The following is a 14,634-nucleotide window of genomic DNA, read 5'->3' as shown; positions in this document are numbered from 1 at the left end:
GTGAGGAGTCAATGGTATATTGCTTGTAAAGTGCTGAGAACAATGCCTGGAACCTATTAATATTTAGTATGTAATAAGTATTTATATGTAATAACTATTATTATCAATATTGTTGTTATTAACTAAATAATATTCAGTGATGGGAAGTTTAGTCTTAGCCAGGACTCTGAACACAGCTGCCTCTGGCCCACTGGACAAAGAGAAGATATAAGTATCAAAAGTAGGATCAATATACTCAGGTTAAAGATTCATAATTATTTCAACAAGCTGAATCAAAAGCCCAAACCAAAAAATCATGAACAGAGATGAATGGCAGGAAAGAAAACATTAGTTGCATAACATGAGTTTAAAATGATACCGGGGTGGACAGGTATTTGAGTGATTAAGTATAAAAGGATTATTTTCATTTACAGTTAATTTCAAGCTCAGTACAGTTGAACAGTATTTAAAAAAAAACACAGTGGCCGAAACCGGTTTGGCTCAGTGGATAGAGCGTCAGCCAGCGGACTGAAGGGTCCCAGGTTCGATTCCGGTCAAGGGCATGTACCTTGGTTGCGGGCACATCCCCAGTGGGAGGTGTGCAGGAGGCAGCTGATCGATGTTTCTCTCTCATCAATGTTTCTAGCTCTCTATCCCTCTCCCTTCCTCTCTGTAAAATATCAATAAAATATATTTTTAAAAAAAAACACAGTGAACAATATGATGGAGTAACTAGATAATTTCTATAGTTTTTGCTCACTCATAAAAGTGATTTTATGGACTGTATTATAAACTAAGCATAGAAGAGTTCTAATAAATAAAATGAAATAAGTTAAAAATTATATTCTGCTTATGTCTGTATTGCATAATATTTTATCATAATTACAAGAATTCATATATTTGTAATGAATTTATACTTGTAATATATTTTAACTTTACCTCAAGTAGAAAACACATGTTTGAGTATTTGGAAATTCAGAAGTAATAGCCTGATGTTAATGCTTTATTATTGACCAGAATTAGGACTTTATATAGCTACGAGAGGCCTGGTGCACGAATTTGTGCACCAGTGGGGTCCCTCGGCCTAGCCTGTGGGATCGGGCCGAAATTGGCTCCCTGACATCCCTCGAGGGGTCCTGGATTGCAAGAGGGCACAGGCCAGGCTGAGGGACCCCACCCTTGCACAATTGGGGCAGACATATCCGGCCTGTCTCGCTCAGTCGCGATAGGACAGACCCCAGCAGCAAGCTAACCTATCAGAGTGTCTGCCCCCTGGTGGTCAGTGTACATCATAGCCAGCGGTTGAGTGGCTTTAGCATATCATTAGCATATTATGCTTTGATTGGTTGAACGGCCAACCAGATGACCGGACACTTAGTATATTAGGCTTTTATTATATAGGATATTAGTTTATATAGCTAAATTATTTTTTCTCTTTTACTTGTTTTTATTTGCTGATTGTAGACTTCAAAATGGGTCCTTTAGCCCAGTGGTCGACAAACCATTATAATGGTTTGCCGCTCTGTTGACTAATGAGTTTGCCGACCACTGCACTAGACTAAATGTTACCATGTAGTTGGAAGCTGTGAGGATTAGGCAATTGTGGCATATTGTGTGCAAAGAGGTAAAGGGTAGTATATGACAGTGGTCAGCAAACTCATTAGTCAACAGAGTGGCATACCGCGGCTCGCAAGCCGCATGTGGCTCGCGAGCCGCCCTTTGCTGACCACTGCTTTAGCCCGACCAGTGTGGCTCAGTGGTTGAGCATTGACCCATGAACCAAAAGGTTGCTGGTTCGATTTGCTCGGGGTTATGGGCTCAATCCCCCAATAGGAGGCATGCAGAAGGCAGCTGATTGATGATGTTTCTCTCTCATCTGTGTTTCTATCACTCTATCCTTCTCCCTTCCTCTCTCTCTCAAAATCAATTTAAAAAAAATTTTTTTTATTGGGTCCTTTATAGTTTTCTGTAGTGGGTGTTAGGATCCTGCCTACATAATTCTCCTGACTGGGAAAGGACCTAACTTTGCATTTAACCATGGCTATTACATCATGGTCCTATATCTATCTGAGGGCAGATGAGAACATAAAGGGTTCCCCAGGAGACTCTGTCAGTAGCTAGTGTATATTTCAAGAGAGTGTACATTTCCCCTGTATTGGTATAAGTAGAATCTTTGTTTTTCTAAGGGCCATTCTAGCAACCTGTTCTATATACAGTCAGACTATTCCCATTGCCGGGTATGCGGGTCATGGTGACATTGCTGTCCTGGCTGGAGTGCAGTAAGGTCTTGTAGATTAGTTCCCTGGTGTTGAGCTTTCAGTTTCTCTAGGGAAGATAACCCATTAGCATGATTTTTATGTATAGTAAATATAATTGAATATCTTTTTATTATTAAAAATTTGGACATACCTAAGTGCAACTGAATTGACTGCATTTTAAGGTTTGGGGTGTTTTTTTGTTTGTTTGTTTAAGAAAAATTGTTATAGGATAATTTCTTGGTTCTTGCTGTTGGTGCTGATGGCTTTGATGAAATTTCATTTCTAGCCCTGACTTCAATGATGATTCTCACATGCCCTGAGATCTGGGAAGAGATTAAGTACTATGATGTTTTAATGAATAACAATGCTTGGAACCCAAATAGTAGCTTCTAGCTTCTGTGATAAGGTTGAGAGGAAAAGATTATACTATAAAGGCAATATTTAAGAGCTTTGACTCTGAATGGAACCAGACTTAGGGTAAAATCTTATCTCCCCTCAGCTATGTGACCCTGGGGAAAGTTTCAGTAATCTGTATGTATAGCTGTAAAATAGCACCAAAAATAGTGCCTAATTTATAGAATTTTTAAAGGATCAAATGATATAATTTATTTAATCCTATAGAAAGCAAACATCAATAAATGTTAGCAGCTTAGTTACAATTTTTTGATAGTATTGTATAATTTTAAGCTATAGAAAATAGTATATGGAAACCCATTGTACCCTTTTTCTAGATTTACCAATTGTTTTCGGTAACATTCTGAGTGTGTGTATGTATATATTTGCTGAATCACTTGAGAATTAAAGACATCACGCCTCTTTGCCCTGGATAGTTCAGTACTTATAAGAACAAAGACATTCTCTTACATAATCACCGTAGTTATCAAAATCCTGAAATTTAATGTTGAAATATGCCTTATATAATCCATATTCTATATGCTAAAATGTCATCAGTTGTCCTTTATAGCTGTATTTTCCCATTCCAGAATTTATATTACTGATTTTAATAATGATGATACTAATTAAGGTGTGGTAGTCAACACAAGACCAACATTTCTAGTTATGCAGGCCAGTGGAAAGTGAGCTAAAACACAGACTTGTGTTCATCAGTATCATGTTATTCTAATGGCTGTAAAAGGGCTTTGGGGCAAAGTGAGAAGGGTGGCATTCCTCCAAGTGGGAGAGGCTGAGATTGAGAGCTATTGTTTTTTGGGGGTACAGCAGTCTAGGGTGGGAACTGTGGGAGAAGATGGGAGATTAAGGAGCCCTGGCCAGTGTGGCTCAATTGGTTGAGCATCTTCTCATGCACCGAAAGATCCCAGTTCCATTCCCAGTCAGGGCATATGCCCAGGTTGTATATATAAATTGTATAAGATAGATATAAAATAGTATAAGAAAACTTGAAGACCTGGTTTTAGTAGGGGAAACCCCCTTGAGTGGCTCAAACTCCCAGTAGTGTCAGCCCATATCCTTTTCTGGGCTCCCTGGGTTGCTCTTCATTGTCCTTGGGCCTAAGATCAGTTCTAAGAGTTACTTTTTCTTAAGGCTTTCTGTATGCCAGAACATTTCATGTTACTTGCAACATTTTCCCTAAACCTTTATCTGGCTCCTTTCTTCTCAGCCTTGAATCTTATTTTAAATGCCACTTCCTCACAGAGGCCTTCCCTGACCTCTCTTTCTAAAGTTAAGTGCCTGTGTTATTCTCTTTACCCCAGCCTGATCTTTTCCTTAACATCTTTTGGAGATGGTTTTGTGTGATACACGTAGGACTTCCTCATAATATGCAGCATAAACTGAAGTTATTAACTAGTTGAGCTGTTTACTTTTTTTTTTTTTTTTGCCAGTCTTTTCCACTTAAAAGGTCACGAGAGCAGTAGCCATTTCCATAATGCCTGTAATCTAGCAAAGCACCTGGCACAGATTAGAACCTGTAAGTAGTTGAGAAATTAATGAAAGAGTGAGTGAGCCATAGAAAATCTTCATTTTCCCACTGGGAGAGAGAGACTTGATGAGCTGAAAGGCTAAGACAAGGCAAGTGAGGAGAGAAGTATGTGATAGCTCAGAGGGAGGAAATACTTTTTTTATCAAGGTCCTCTTATGTTCTGGGCAGTGTACCAAGTACTTCCACAAACATCATATTTCACTTTCCTAGTAATCCTTTTTCATAGATATGTAAACAGAGGTTCAGAAGGCTCATATAAATGCTCCACGCTGATACAATTAGAAACTAGTAGAGCAAGCATTTCATCTATGGCTCTAGCTGCAAAGCCCTATCTCAGAATCACAAACTCAGGTGTTTGCAGGACCAGGTTGCCAAGGTGTAGGGATTGAGAGGAACCAAAGAGCTTGTGCCCCTGGCTCTAAAGATCTAAAGGGACAGATACACCCAGCCAGCATATGCCATGGAGGAACTGGGCCCAGATGGCCAGAGCTTCCAGTTGGTCAGGAGAACTATAGATCTGATTTTTATGGGAAATATTATATTTTTAGATGTTGGTAACCAGTTTTTAAAAATTTTAAACTTTGGGAAGCCAAACAAAAGTTATCCAGTGACTGGTTTTTGCCTTCAGGTGGTCCGTTTGCAGGCTCTTCTTTACAACAGAAATGATGAGCCCACCCTGGCTAGAACAGAGTGTGTGGAAAACAGCAGTGTGTCACTTCACATTGAGTTCCTTTGGGAGCAGAACTAGACAGGGCCTTGGGCTAGTAAAATATAGTCAGCTCTGCTATAATGTGACATATGCATTTCTAAAATTTCCTACACTATTAATAATTGTGCAATGGAAAACACAGGGCTTATGGGAATCTCTTCTCTGTCATCACATGGCCTTCTTATAAGGACATCAATCATTGGATTTAGGGCCCATCCTAATTCCACTGTGGCCTCATACTAACTTGATTACATCTGCAAAGGCCCTGTTTTCAAATAAGGTTATATTCACAGGCCCTGGGGGTTAGGACTTTTGGGGGGACATGATTCAACCCACAGTACCTCTCCTTCATTCCTCCAAAGGAGATTTAAATGTTAATGAGTTTGGATGCACCTTCTTAATTTGGTATTTCCTTGGTCCCATTAAAGAGGAGTCCACCTGCTCATGTATGTTAGCAATGTCTTGGTTTGCTTAATGATCATCACCTTGGGGTTCCAATCGGGTATTTGGGGATTATGTTTTTCTGCTTACATTTTTAGCTTTTTCATCTCTCTGAATGGGAAATGTAAATGTCTTCGGAAGGAAGAATAAACAAAAATATTTTTAAATGTTTGTAAATAATTCATTGAACTCAGGCCATTTTCTTTGGAAACAGCCAGCATTGTCTGATTTTCCATATCAAATAGTTGACAAAGCTATTGCCTTCAGGTGGTCCATTTGCAGGATCTTCCTTACAACAGCCTGTGAATTTCTTGTCTTACCGTGGAATTCCATGTCACAAGTAACAACATCTATCAAAATGTGGCATAGTTTCCAGACCTGCCCATGTATATGCTATAGGGAACTGAGTTGCAGCCAGATATGCAGCACATCTCCCCTTGCCCAAGGCCCCGACACAACAACCCCAAGACTCCTGTTTGAAGTGAGAGCCTGTTGGTGTCCTGAGGGAGAAGGTGGACAGTGCTCTCTGCTGGGCACTTATCCTGGGAGAGAGCAGGGCAGGGCCCTAGAACATCTTTAAAGAACCTGGTGAGTGGGAATAAAAGAAGTTACTCTTGTTATAGGAACTATTTTAATTGTGATTGAAATCATCAGATGAATGGCAAGCCCAGTAGGCATCTAACTACAGTGACCCTGGGAAGAGGTGGTCTCTGTTAGTTGGGCTCCTGAATGGTAGGAGTGTCCGGAGGAGGCAGGGTCAGGACTTTGGCAGAGTTAGCGCCTTCAGTGCTTCCACAACCTATTATTAAAGTCTTCTTTCCATGTGCCAAGCCCTGTGCTGGCCTGGAGATACAGCCCTGAATCAGGTGCATCCCTATCCTTAAAGTCCTCTGAGTCAGGAAGTGGGAGAAGGTGGGTGTATGTCAGCAGGGGATTCCCTATATTCTTTTACCACGAGGCAAGATTATTTACAGGACCTTCGCTTCAGAAACAGTCCTTCTTTAAAGCAGTCATTTCCAGGCTTTATGTTTTGTTGGTCAGCAGCATTTCAAAAAAGTTGTTCACATTTTTTATTATGTCCAGAACAAGGATATCTTTTAAGTTAAACCTATCATCTACTACTTATTACTATCTTCATTTTATAAAATAAAGGCATTTTCTTTTTTCTGTTTATTGAGATATAATTGATGTGAAACAAGTTTAAGGTGTACAGCATAATAAATTGACTTACTAATTGTGAAATGATTACCACAATAAGTTTAGTTAACATCTATCATCACATATAGATACAGAAAAAAAAGAAAAAATGTATTTTTTTCATGCAGTGAGAACTTTTAGGATATATTCTCTTAATAGCTTTTAAATACACCATATAGCAGAGTTAACTGTAGTCATTATGTTGTGCATTAAATTCCCAGGACTTACTTATCTTATAAGTGGAAACTTAAGCCTTTTGACTATCTTCATCTAATTACCCTTCTCTTCACCCCTAAAGCACATTTCATTCTAAAAATAGTGGGCATGATACCATCCTAGAATAAAGTTAGCTTTATGAAAATTGTATTCTGAAAAGTTCACTGTTGTGTTTTATTTTTCTCATTTCACCATGCACTGGTGAAACTGCATCTTTGACCAGCATTGACTCCAGGACGGCGTTGGGCAGTCACTACTTTGAGCACCACCTGCAAGTGCACAAGTCGCACAATGCTCCGTGAGAGCAGCCTCCATGTTGTGTCTTGTAGATTGTGACAGACCAGCAGACAGGACAGAAGATCCAGATAGTCACTGCAGTGGACACCTCTGGATCCCCCAAGCAGCAGTTCATCTTGACCAGCCCTGATGGAGCTGGAACTGGGAAGGTGATCCTGGCTTCCCCAGAGACATCCAGTGCCAAGCAGCTCATATTCACCACCTCAGACAACCTTGTCCCTGGCAGGATCCAGGTAAGGCCTGTTGACAGAGCATTTGTTTATGCATTTCTGCTACTGGACTTGTTCCTGACTGTAACCTCTGCTCTGCCATGGAGACCAAATCTGTTTCTAAAAGATGCTTTGGGGACTGGTAAACATGGCAGGTTGCTGCTTTGGCTAAAGTAATCAGCAAATGAATGGCAAGCCCTAGGCAGCCAACTCCAGTGCTCAGATGGGATGGAAGTTAAGCCAGGAAAAATCAGTGACGCACAGGAGACTGTCATGAGTAAGCTGCCACTGAGGCCACTTAGTTCTTAACAAAGGCCACACAGTGGGAGCCCTTGGCCCAGGATATTTTAGGGATACCACTTTGGGCTGACCACAGTCAGACAAGGACCAACTTGTTCTAACTCTTACCTCATCCTTGTCCAGATGGTCAAGCCTGGTCCAGCTCTTCATTGTATCCTCATTTGTTCCTGTGAACCTCTGGGACCCTCAGTTCTCATCTCCACCTCTGCCCTGCTTCTCCCTACTCTGGCAAGGTGGGATGGGGTCAGGGGAAGATACAGGAAAGAGAAGAGCAAGGACTTGAAGGAAGGCAGAATTGTTGGGAAGAACTGAATTTCCGAGCACAGCGATTAAAGGAACAGACACTTGAGGGCAGTGTCCCATGGTGGACAAGCCTGGAGTATGTTTAGTCAGGGTTAAGTAGGAATTCCATGTTTGTGTTTGCTTTTAAATTTTTAAAAATTTGTGGTAAAATATAACAAAATTTACCATCTTAATCATTTTCAAATATACAGTTCAGTGGCATTAACTACATTCACATTGTTGCGCAACTACTACCACCATCCAACCATCCATCCACAGAACTCTTTCATCTTCCCAAACTGAAACTCTGTGCCCATTAACCACTGACTTCTCATTCCACCCCTCCCACCCCCAGCCCCTGGCAACCACCATTCTATTTTCTGTCTCTATGAATTTGACTACTCTAGGGACCTCATATAAGTGGAATCCTATAATATTTGTCCTTTTGTGAATGGCTTATTTTACCTAGCATAATGTTTTCAAAATTTGTCCATGTCATAGCAGGTGTCAGAATCTCTTTCCTTTTTAAGGCTGAATAATATTCCATTATTTGTATATATCACATTTTGTTTATCTAATCATCTGTTGGTGGATACTTGGGTTGCTTTTACCTTTTGGCTATTGCAAATAATGCTGCTAAGAATCTGTGTGTTTTGGGGATAGACTTTCTACTGTGGAGAAAATTAAGGAAGGAAAGGATTTTTTTTCTTCTGATAGAGCTGGGTTTCGAATACCAATTTGTTCAACTTTCAGAATTGTGCTTTTGAGAAACTCATAGTACAGTTAGTAAATACTGCCTCAAACTTGCTTTCCCACAGTACATTCTGATAATATGAAATCAGAATTCCTCACTGCTAATTTAGACTACTCCTTGTTTGTGAAAGGATGGCTATTGATTTTGCTGCATGTTTTACGAGAGGTCATTCTTTATAATGATTTCTGTATATATTCCCACCATACATATATCATGGTACATTATTTGGTACATCCTATATAATAAAAGTAATATGCAAATTGACCATCACTCCAACACACAAGATGTCTGCCCCCATGTGGACACAAGATGGCTGCCACAAGATGGCCAGCAGGGGAGGGCAGTTGGGAGGGACCAGGCCTGCAAGGGAGGGCAGTTGGGGGCAATCAAGCCTGCAGGGGAGGGCAGTTAGGGGTGACCAGGCCGGCAGAGGAGGGAAGTTGGGGGTGACCGGGCCTGCAGGGGAGGGCAGTTGGGTGGGACCCAGGCCTGCAGGGGAGGGCAGTTGGGGGTGAGCAGGCCTGCAGTGAAGGGCAGTTAGGGGTGACCAGGCCTGCACGGGAGGGCAGTTAGGGGCAATCAGGCTGGCAAGGGAGTAGTTAGGCATCAATCAGGCTGGCAGGGAAGTGGTTAGGGGGTGATCAGGCTGGGAAGCAGAAGCAGTTAGGGGCAATCAGGAAGGCAGGCAAGTGAGCAGTTGGGAGCCAGCAGTCCTGGATTGTGAGAGGGATGTCCGACTGCCCGTTTAGGCCAGATGCTACCGGGATCGGACCTAAACGGGCTGTCGGACATCTCTCAGGGGGTCCCAGATTGGAGAGGGTGCAGGCTGGGCTGAGGGACAAACCCCCCCCCCCCATGCACAAATTTTGTGCACCGGACCTCTAGTTATAATAACAGCTATTTTTCACTTTCTCATATTGGTATCAGTTACAGTATTCTTCTAGACCAGAAGCACTATTTGTCACCTAGAAAGTCACCTACAAATAAAGGAGAAATAGCAGGTTTTGGAGGTCACCTATTCTAGTTATTCTACTCCCAGCTGCCTCAATAGGAGACCTGCTTACTTAACTAATAAAGCTTGATTATTTCTCTGCCATATGTACCTCTCTGCATATTTTCAAGTTGTTTGGTGGGAATAAAGGCAGCCAAAAAGACCTTCAATATCTTTATGTTGAGGCTTCTATATGTGATTCCCCACATGGCCCCCAGTTTGGGTAATTGTAGTAGCCAGATAGGAAAGCAGATCGGTGAAAACCAATGCTTGACCCTAGTTGAACCCCCCGAACCACCCAAACCCCCACCCCCTGATGAAGAGGTGCAATTCAGATGAGCAGTGGGGCCATTCTGGGTGTCAGATTAAGTTGTCAGGTGGAATTTTCCAGTTCTGCCCAAATCAGCTCTCCTGCATAGAAACTCAAGATTAGGAATTTACAGTTAAGCATTACTTTGCTTAGCAGTCTAATTTTTAATCCCCACCATGCTTGTTTCCTGATTCTTCTTAGATCGTCACAGACTCTGCTTCGGTGGAGCGTTTGCTTGGGAAGGCTGAGGTTCAGCGGCCCCAGGTGGTAGAGTACTGTGTGGTCTGTGGGGACAAAGCCTCTGGTAAGTAACTCTACTAGGTGCGCATCATGGCCCAAATTGGGGAGGGGGGGGTAATGGAGAGAGAACCAGTGTCACCTCTATAGAGTTGTAGGTTTCAAACCATGAACTCTACTTTTCTTACTAGGGTAATATATGTGAGCAAGTAGTTTGTCAAATTATTAGAATAAAAAAAGTCAGGAAACTATTTCTGTGATTTGTAAATCATGGTTGAGCATTGAATATGTATGTGTTACTAAGAAAGTAATCACTTCTTTAGTCAATATTTGTAGAGTGCTTTGCTGTTTCACAAAATGTGTTATTTAGTCCTTCATCCTATAAACCAGGGGTCCTCAAACTTTTTATTTTTTTTTATTTTATTTTTTTATTAAAATACATTTTATTGATTTTTTACAGAGAGGAAGGGAGAGGGACAGAGAGCTAGAAACATCGATGAGAGAGAAACATCGATCAGCTGCCTCCTGCACACCTCCCACTGGAGATGTGCCCGCAACCAAGGTACATGCCCTTGACCGAAATCGAACCCGGGACCCTTCAGTCCGCAGGCTGCCGCTCTATCCACTGAGCCAAACCGGTTTCGGCAGTCCTCAAACTTTTTAAACGGGGGGCCAGTTCACTGTCCCTCAGACCGTTGGAGGGCCGGACTATAAAAAAAAAACTATGAACAAATTCCTATGCGCACTGCGGGCCCGGGACGAGTCGGCTGCTAAGCAGGACAGGCAGCGGCACCCAGCGGGCCGGATAAATGTCCTCGGCGGGCAGCATGTGGCCCGCGGGCCATAGTTTGAGGACACCTGCTATAAACTGTCTCTGTCATCCATTCACTGTAACCCAGTATGATAAACTGCTAAAATGCAGGAGAAGGGAACATGTGATCCTGGCTGGAGTCCCAGGGTCAGGAAAGGCCCCCAGAGGCAGTCACATCTGTGAGCCTTGGAGGTTGAGTGTGCCTACGTGAGGTAAAACAGAAGGGCATTCCAGCTAGTGAAGCCAGAGCTTAGTTTGATGCCCATACCCACAGTGTCTTTGGGGAAGAGCTCCTGGGCATATGGGTACCAGGAAAATGGAGAAGATATCTAGCTCAAAAGTTTAGACTTTGGTCTGCTAACACTGAGGACTGTAGAAGATAAGTGAGGCAGGCAGGGAGGAATAGAGGAATCCTATATAATAAAAGGGTAATATGCAAATTAACAGAATGGTGGAATAACCCATCGCTACACTGACCACCAGGGGGGCAGATGCCCAATGCAGGAGCTGCCCCCTGGTGGTCAGTGTGCTCCCAAGGCGGGGCGGCGGGGTAGGGGGAGGAGCACTGCTCAGCCGCAAGCCCGGCTGATGGCTGGCAAGTGCAGCAGCGGTGGCAGCGCTAAGGATGTCCGTCTGAGGGCTCCCAAACTGCTAAAGGGCGCAGGCCAGGCTGAGGGACACCACCACCCCTCCCCCCAACCCCACCCCCAGTGCACAAATGTCGTGCACCGGGCCTCTAGTATTTAATAAAGGTCCAGTTCCAGTGATGCTAGGGGCTCAGGCCTGAGTTTTGTGGTAACTGCTTAGTTCCACTTTATTCTGTGGTCACAAAATTTAGAGGAACTTTGGACACTTTGTGGTCCTGGTTTCTTATTTGTTCGTTTGTTTTTTGTTTGTTTGTTTTGAAAAGGAGTCTGGACCAAGCTTCTTAGGAAGACAGCTCTAGGCAAGCATCTGTAGAAGCTCCAGTTTCCTTCCCAGCTTGTGACACCATTTGCCCTATCAGGGGTGTCCTGGCTCTGCTCCTACCCCTTATCCTGGTAAATCCAGCCCATCTCACCCCTTTGAAGCCTCTGTGTTGCCTCTGTCCTCATCCCCCTTTTATAAAACAGACCTCACTGAGCATTTGTTGCATTCTCTTAAAATTGGTTTTTACAGTACTGTCTTGCCCACCAGAACGTGCTCTTTTTGTCAGACCCCTCCATCTCTATGTCCCTACCTTCTTACTCAGCAAGGAGAGACAGTCTGCAAACCTTTGAACAAATGAATGAAACATGAGCATAAGGAGAAGGGCACGGAATCTTTTGGGTTCCCCATTTGTCACTCTTTCTGGGCTTAAAGGAACAGCCTCGTCACAGGCTCATACTGCCATTATCTCCAGATATTTGAGATCACTCTAAGGGTTAGAAAGCCTAAGGAAATACCCTGCAAAAAAGGAAAAATGATGCCTACATGGTAGGTAACAGTTTTAGCATGACTGTTCTTAAAGGCACAAAATTGAGACCCTCCAAGTATACCCTTGGGGAATGGCTCCAAGTGCTAGAGGAATGGCTCCAAGTGCTAGAGCTTAGGACAATAGGATGCTCTGTAGCTGCTGTAAATGATGATCCCATGAAACGTGTCCTCCTAGCAATAGCTAAGACATTAGGTTACATAAGACTGAACTATGTAGTGATGAAAGGAGACTTGACTTGAAGGAGACTTATATTGTGGTGAACACACAATACATTATATAGGTGATATAGAATTATATACCTGAAACTGATAGGATTTTATTAACCAATGTCACCCTAATAAATTCAATTTTAAAAAAAAATAACTATAGTCAATCCCAGCTGGGAACAAATGAGTTACAATGCCTGTGGAAGCACTTTGTGAACTAAGAAGGGTAAACTGAGGTGGGGGCTCTTTTTAATGTCGTTGGTAAATAAGAATTAGAGACATCAAAGTAACCAAGATTAGAAAAAAACTGTGTGTAGTAAGTGTATTTCTAGGACTAAGTTTCGAAAAGCATCTGACTAGCTAACCCAAGTGAGCTACATGGCAACCTTCCTTCACCTTGAACCTGCACAGTCTCAGTCCTCAAGATGATTCCTCTCATCATTCCACTTCCTCCAGGGGAGGTCTAGAGCCCAGGACATGGCTAACACAGGGGGAATAAAAATGTGTGCTGAAATATCACATGCATGTGTTTGCTACCTGCCACTCTTGGCAGGACAGGGGAGCTGAGTAGCTTCGCAAGCCTAGGTCTGCAGAGCCAAGACCAGTGTGCGCTCAGAGAGGACAGTACAGTTCAGCCATCCCCCATGAGCTCCTACTATATGGTAGGTCCTTCGTGTACTAAGAGCATTAAGGTCATGCCATTTACCAGGTGTCACATCATCTGTCTGAGCTTAAATTTTTTCATCATGACCACCTAGGGCTCCTGTAAAGATTATAGAGAAATCACGTGAAAGACTCACTAACTCCTAATTACCAATGCTTAATGCTGAGGCCTGGGCATCTGACTGTACACCGGTCGCTTTGATAGACATACCTTAAAAATAGGGCTTATGACGGATTACCTCTTTTCTTGGTAAAACTGCTTCCTGCACTCTATCCTTTCAGGCCGTCACTATGGGGCTGTCAGTTGTGAAGGCTGCAAAGGTTTCTTCAAAAGGAGCGTAAGGAAAAATTTGACCTACAGCTGCCGGAGCAACCAAGACTGCATCATCAATAAGCACCACCGGAACCGCTGTCAGTTTTGCCGGCTGAAAAAATGCTTAGAGATGGGCATGAAAATGGAATGTGAGTAACAGTATTAAAGAGACCACGGGAGTTAATAAGGAGGGAGAAAGTAAGCATTAGTCTGTTAACTGAGGTTTCTGTGTCTGGCTTTAAAATACTAAGAAGAAAAGATTCACTCACACTTCACTTTGGTTTACCTTCTGGCTCATTGTGGTATTTCAGTACCAACACTGCTGGGGTTGGTTAGTTCCCGTGTATGTGGAAACCTACTCCCAGTAAATTGGGAGGCAGCAATGTGGAGTGGGGTAAACACAGGCTTTGTAGTAAAGCTGATACCAGATCAAACTCTAGCTCTGCCCCTTAGGAACTGTGAGGCCTAGGGAAGACATGTAGGTTCTCTAAGCCAAAGGGGCCTCCTCCTCTTTGAAATAGAACCCCTTACCCTACTTACATATTGGATCTGGAGTTTAGTCTTTCTTTTAGTAAAAAGGTCGTTATTTTTCAGTTGTTTCTGGCATGTATACCTATTCTTATACCAGATTACTGAAGGGAGAAGTTGCTAGGGTGATAGAAAATTGACAACAAACACTTTGCAGAAGTCATGCATGCTGGAGGTGGACATTAGAGTTGTTCCTCTACAATGTGTGACATTGGACAAGCTCTCTGTTGGAGACCAACTTGAAGACGAGTGTTTCTCACCCTGGAGAGACTCCCTTTTGTTAGCAAGTAAGAAGTGAAAACCCAGCCCTAGCCCATTTGGCTTAGTGGATAGAACCTTGGCCTGTAGACCAAAGGGTCCCGGGTTCGATTCCGGTCAAGGGCACATACCTTAGTTGCAGGTTCCTCCCTGGCCCGGGCCCTGGTTGGGGCTTGTGCAGGAGACAACCAATCGATGTGTTTCTTTCACATCGATATTTTTCTCTGTCTTTCCCTCTCTCTTCCACTCTCTCTAAAAAGCAATGGAAAAATATGCTTGG

At 42.9% G+C, this 14,634-nt stretch overlaps 2 protein-coding genes across 5 annotated transcripts in view; one reads left to right on the top strand and one right to left on the bottom strand.

The window, feature by feature from the left end:
• Positions 1 to 14,634, top strand: part of NR2C2 (nuclear receptor subfamily 2 group C member 2) — a 74,506-nt gene that overhangs the window by 45,345 nt on the left and 14,527 nt on the right. For all 4 annotated transcript variants that reach the window (XM_080676866.1, XM_080676865.1, XM_080676868.1 and 1 more), the window contains 3 exons: positions 7,069 to 7,269; positions 10,084 to 10,186; positions 13,538 to 13,717. In XM_080676866.1, the coding sequence (XP_080532992.1) occupies positions 7,069 to 7,269; positions 10,084 to 10,186; positions 13,538 to 13,717 (484 nt within the window). The remainder of the gene's footprint in view (positions 1 to 7,068; positions 7,270 to 10,083; positions 10,187 to 13,537; positions 13,718 to 14,634) is intronic.
• Positions 6,502 to 14,634, bottom strand: part of MRPS25 (mitochondrial ribosomal protein S25) — a 79,961-nt gene continuing 71,828 nt past the window's right edge. Inside the window, exons 5-6 of the transcript XR_013961016.1 lie at positions 7,654 to 7,770; positions 6,502 to 7,276 (exon numbers count right to left, since the gene is read on the bottom strand). The gene's annotated coding sequence lies outside the window, so the exon portion shown is untranslated. The remainder of the gene's footprint in view (positions 7,277 to 7,653; positions 7,771 to 14,634) is intronic.

The sequence above is a fragment of the Plecotus auritus genome (genome assembly GCF_963455305.1).
Source record: "Plecotus auritus genome assembly, chromosome: 6".
NCBI lineage: Eukaryota > Metazoa > Chordata > Mammalia > Chiroptera > Vespertilionidae > Plecotus > Plecotus auritus.
Note: the sequence above shows the minus strand (reverse complement) of the source record. Positions and strands in the feature narration are given on the sequence as shown.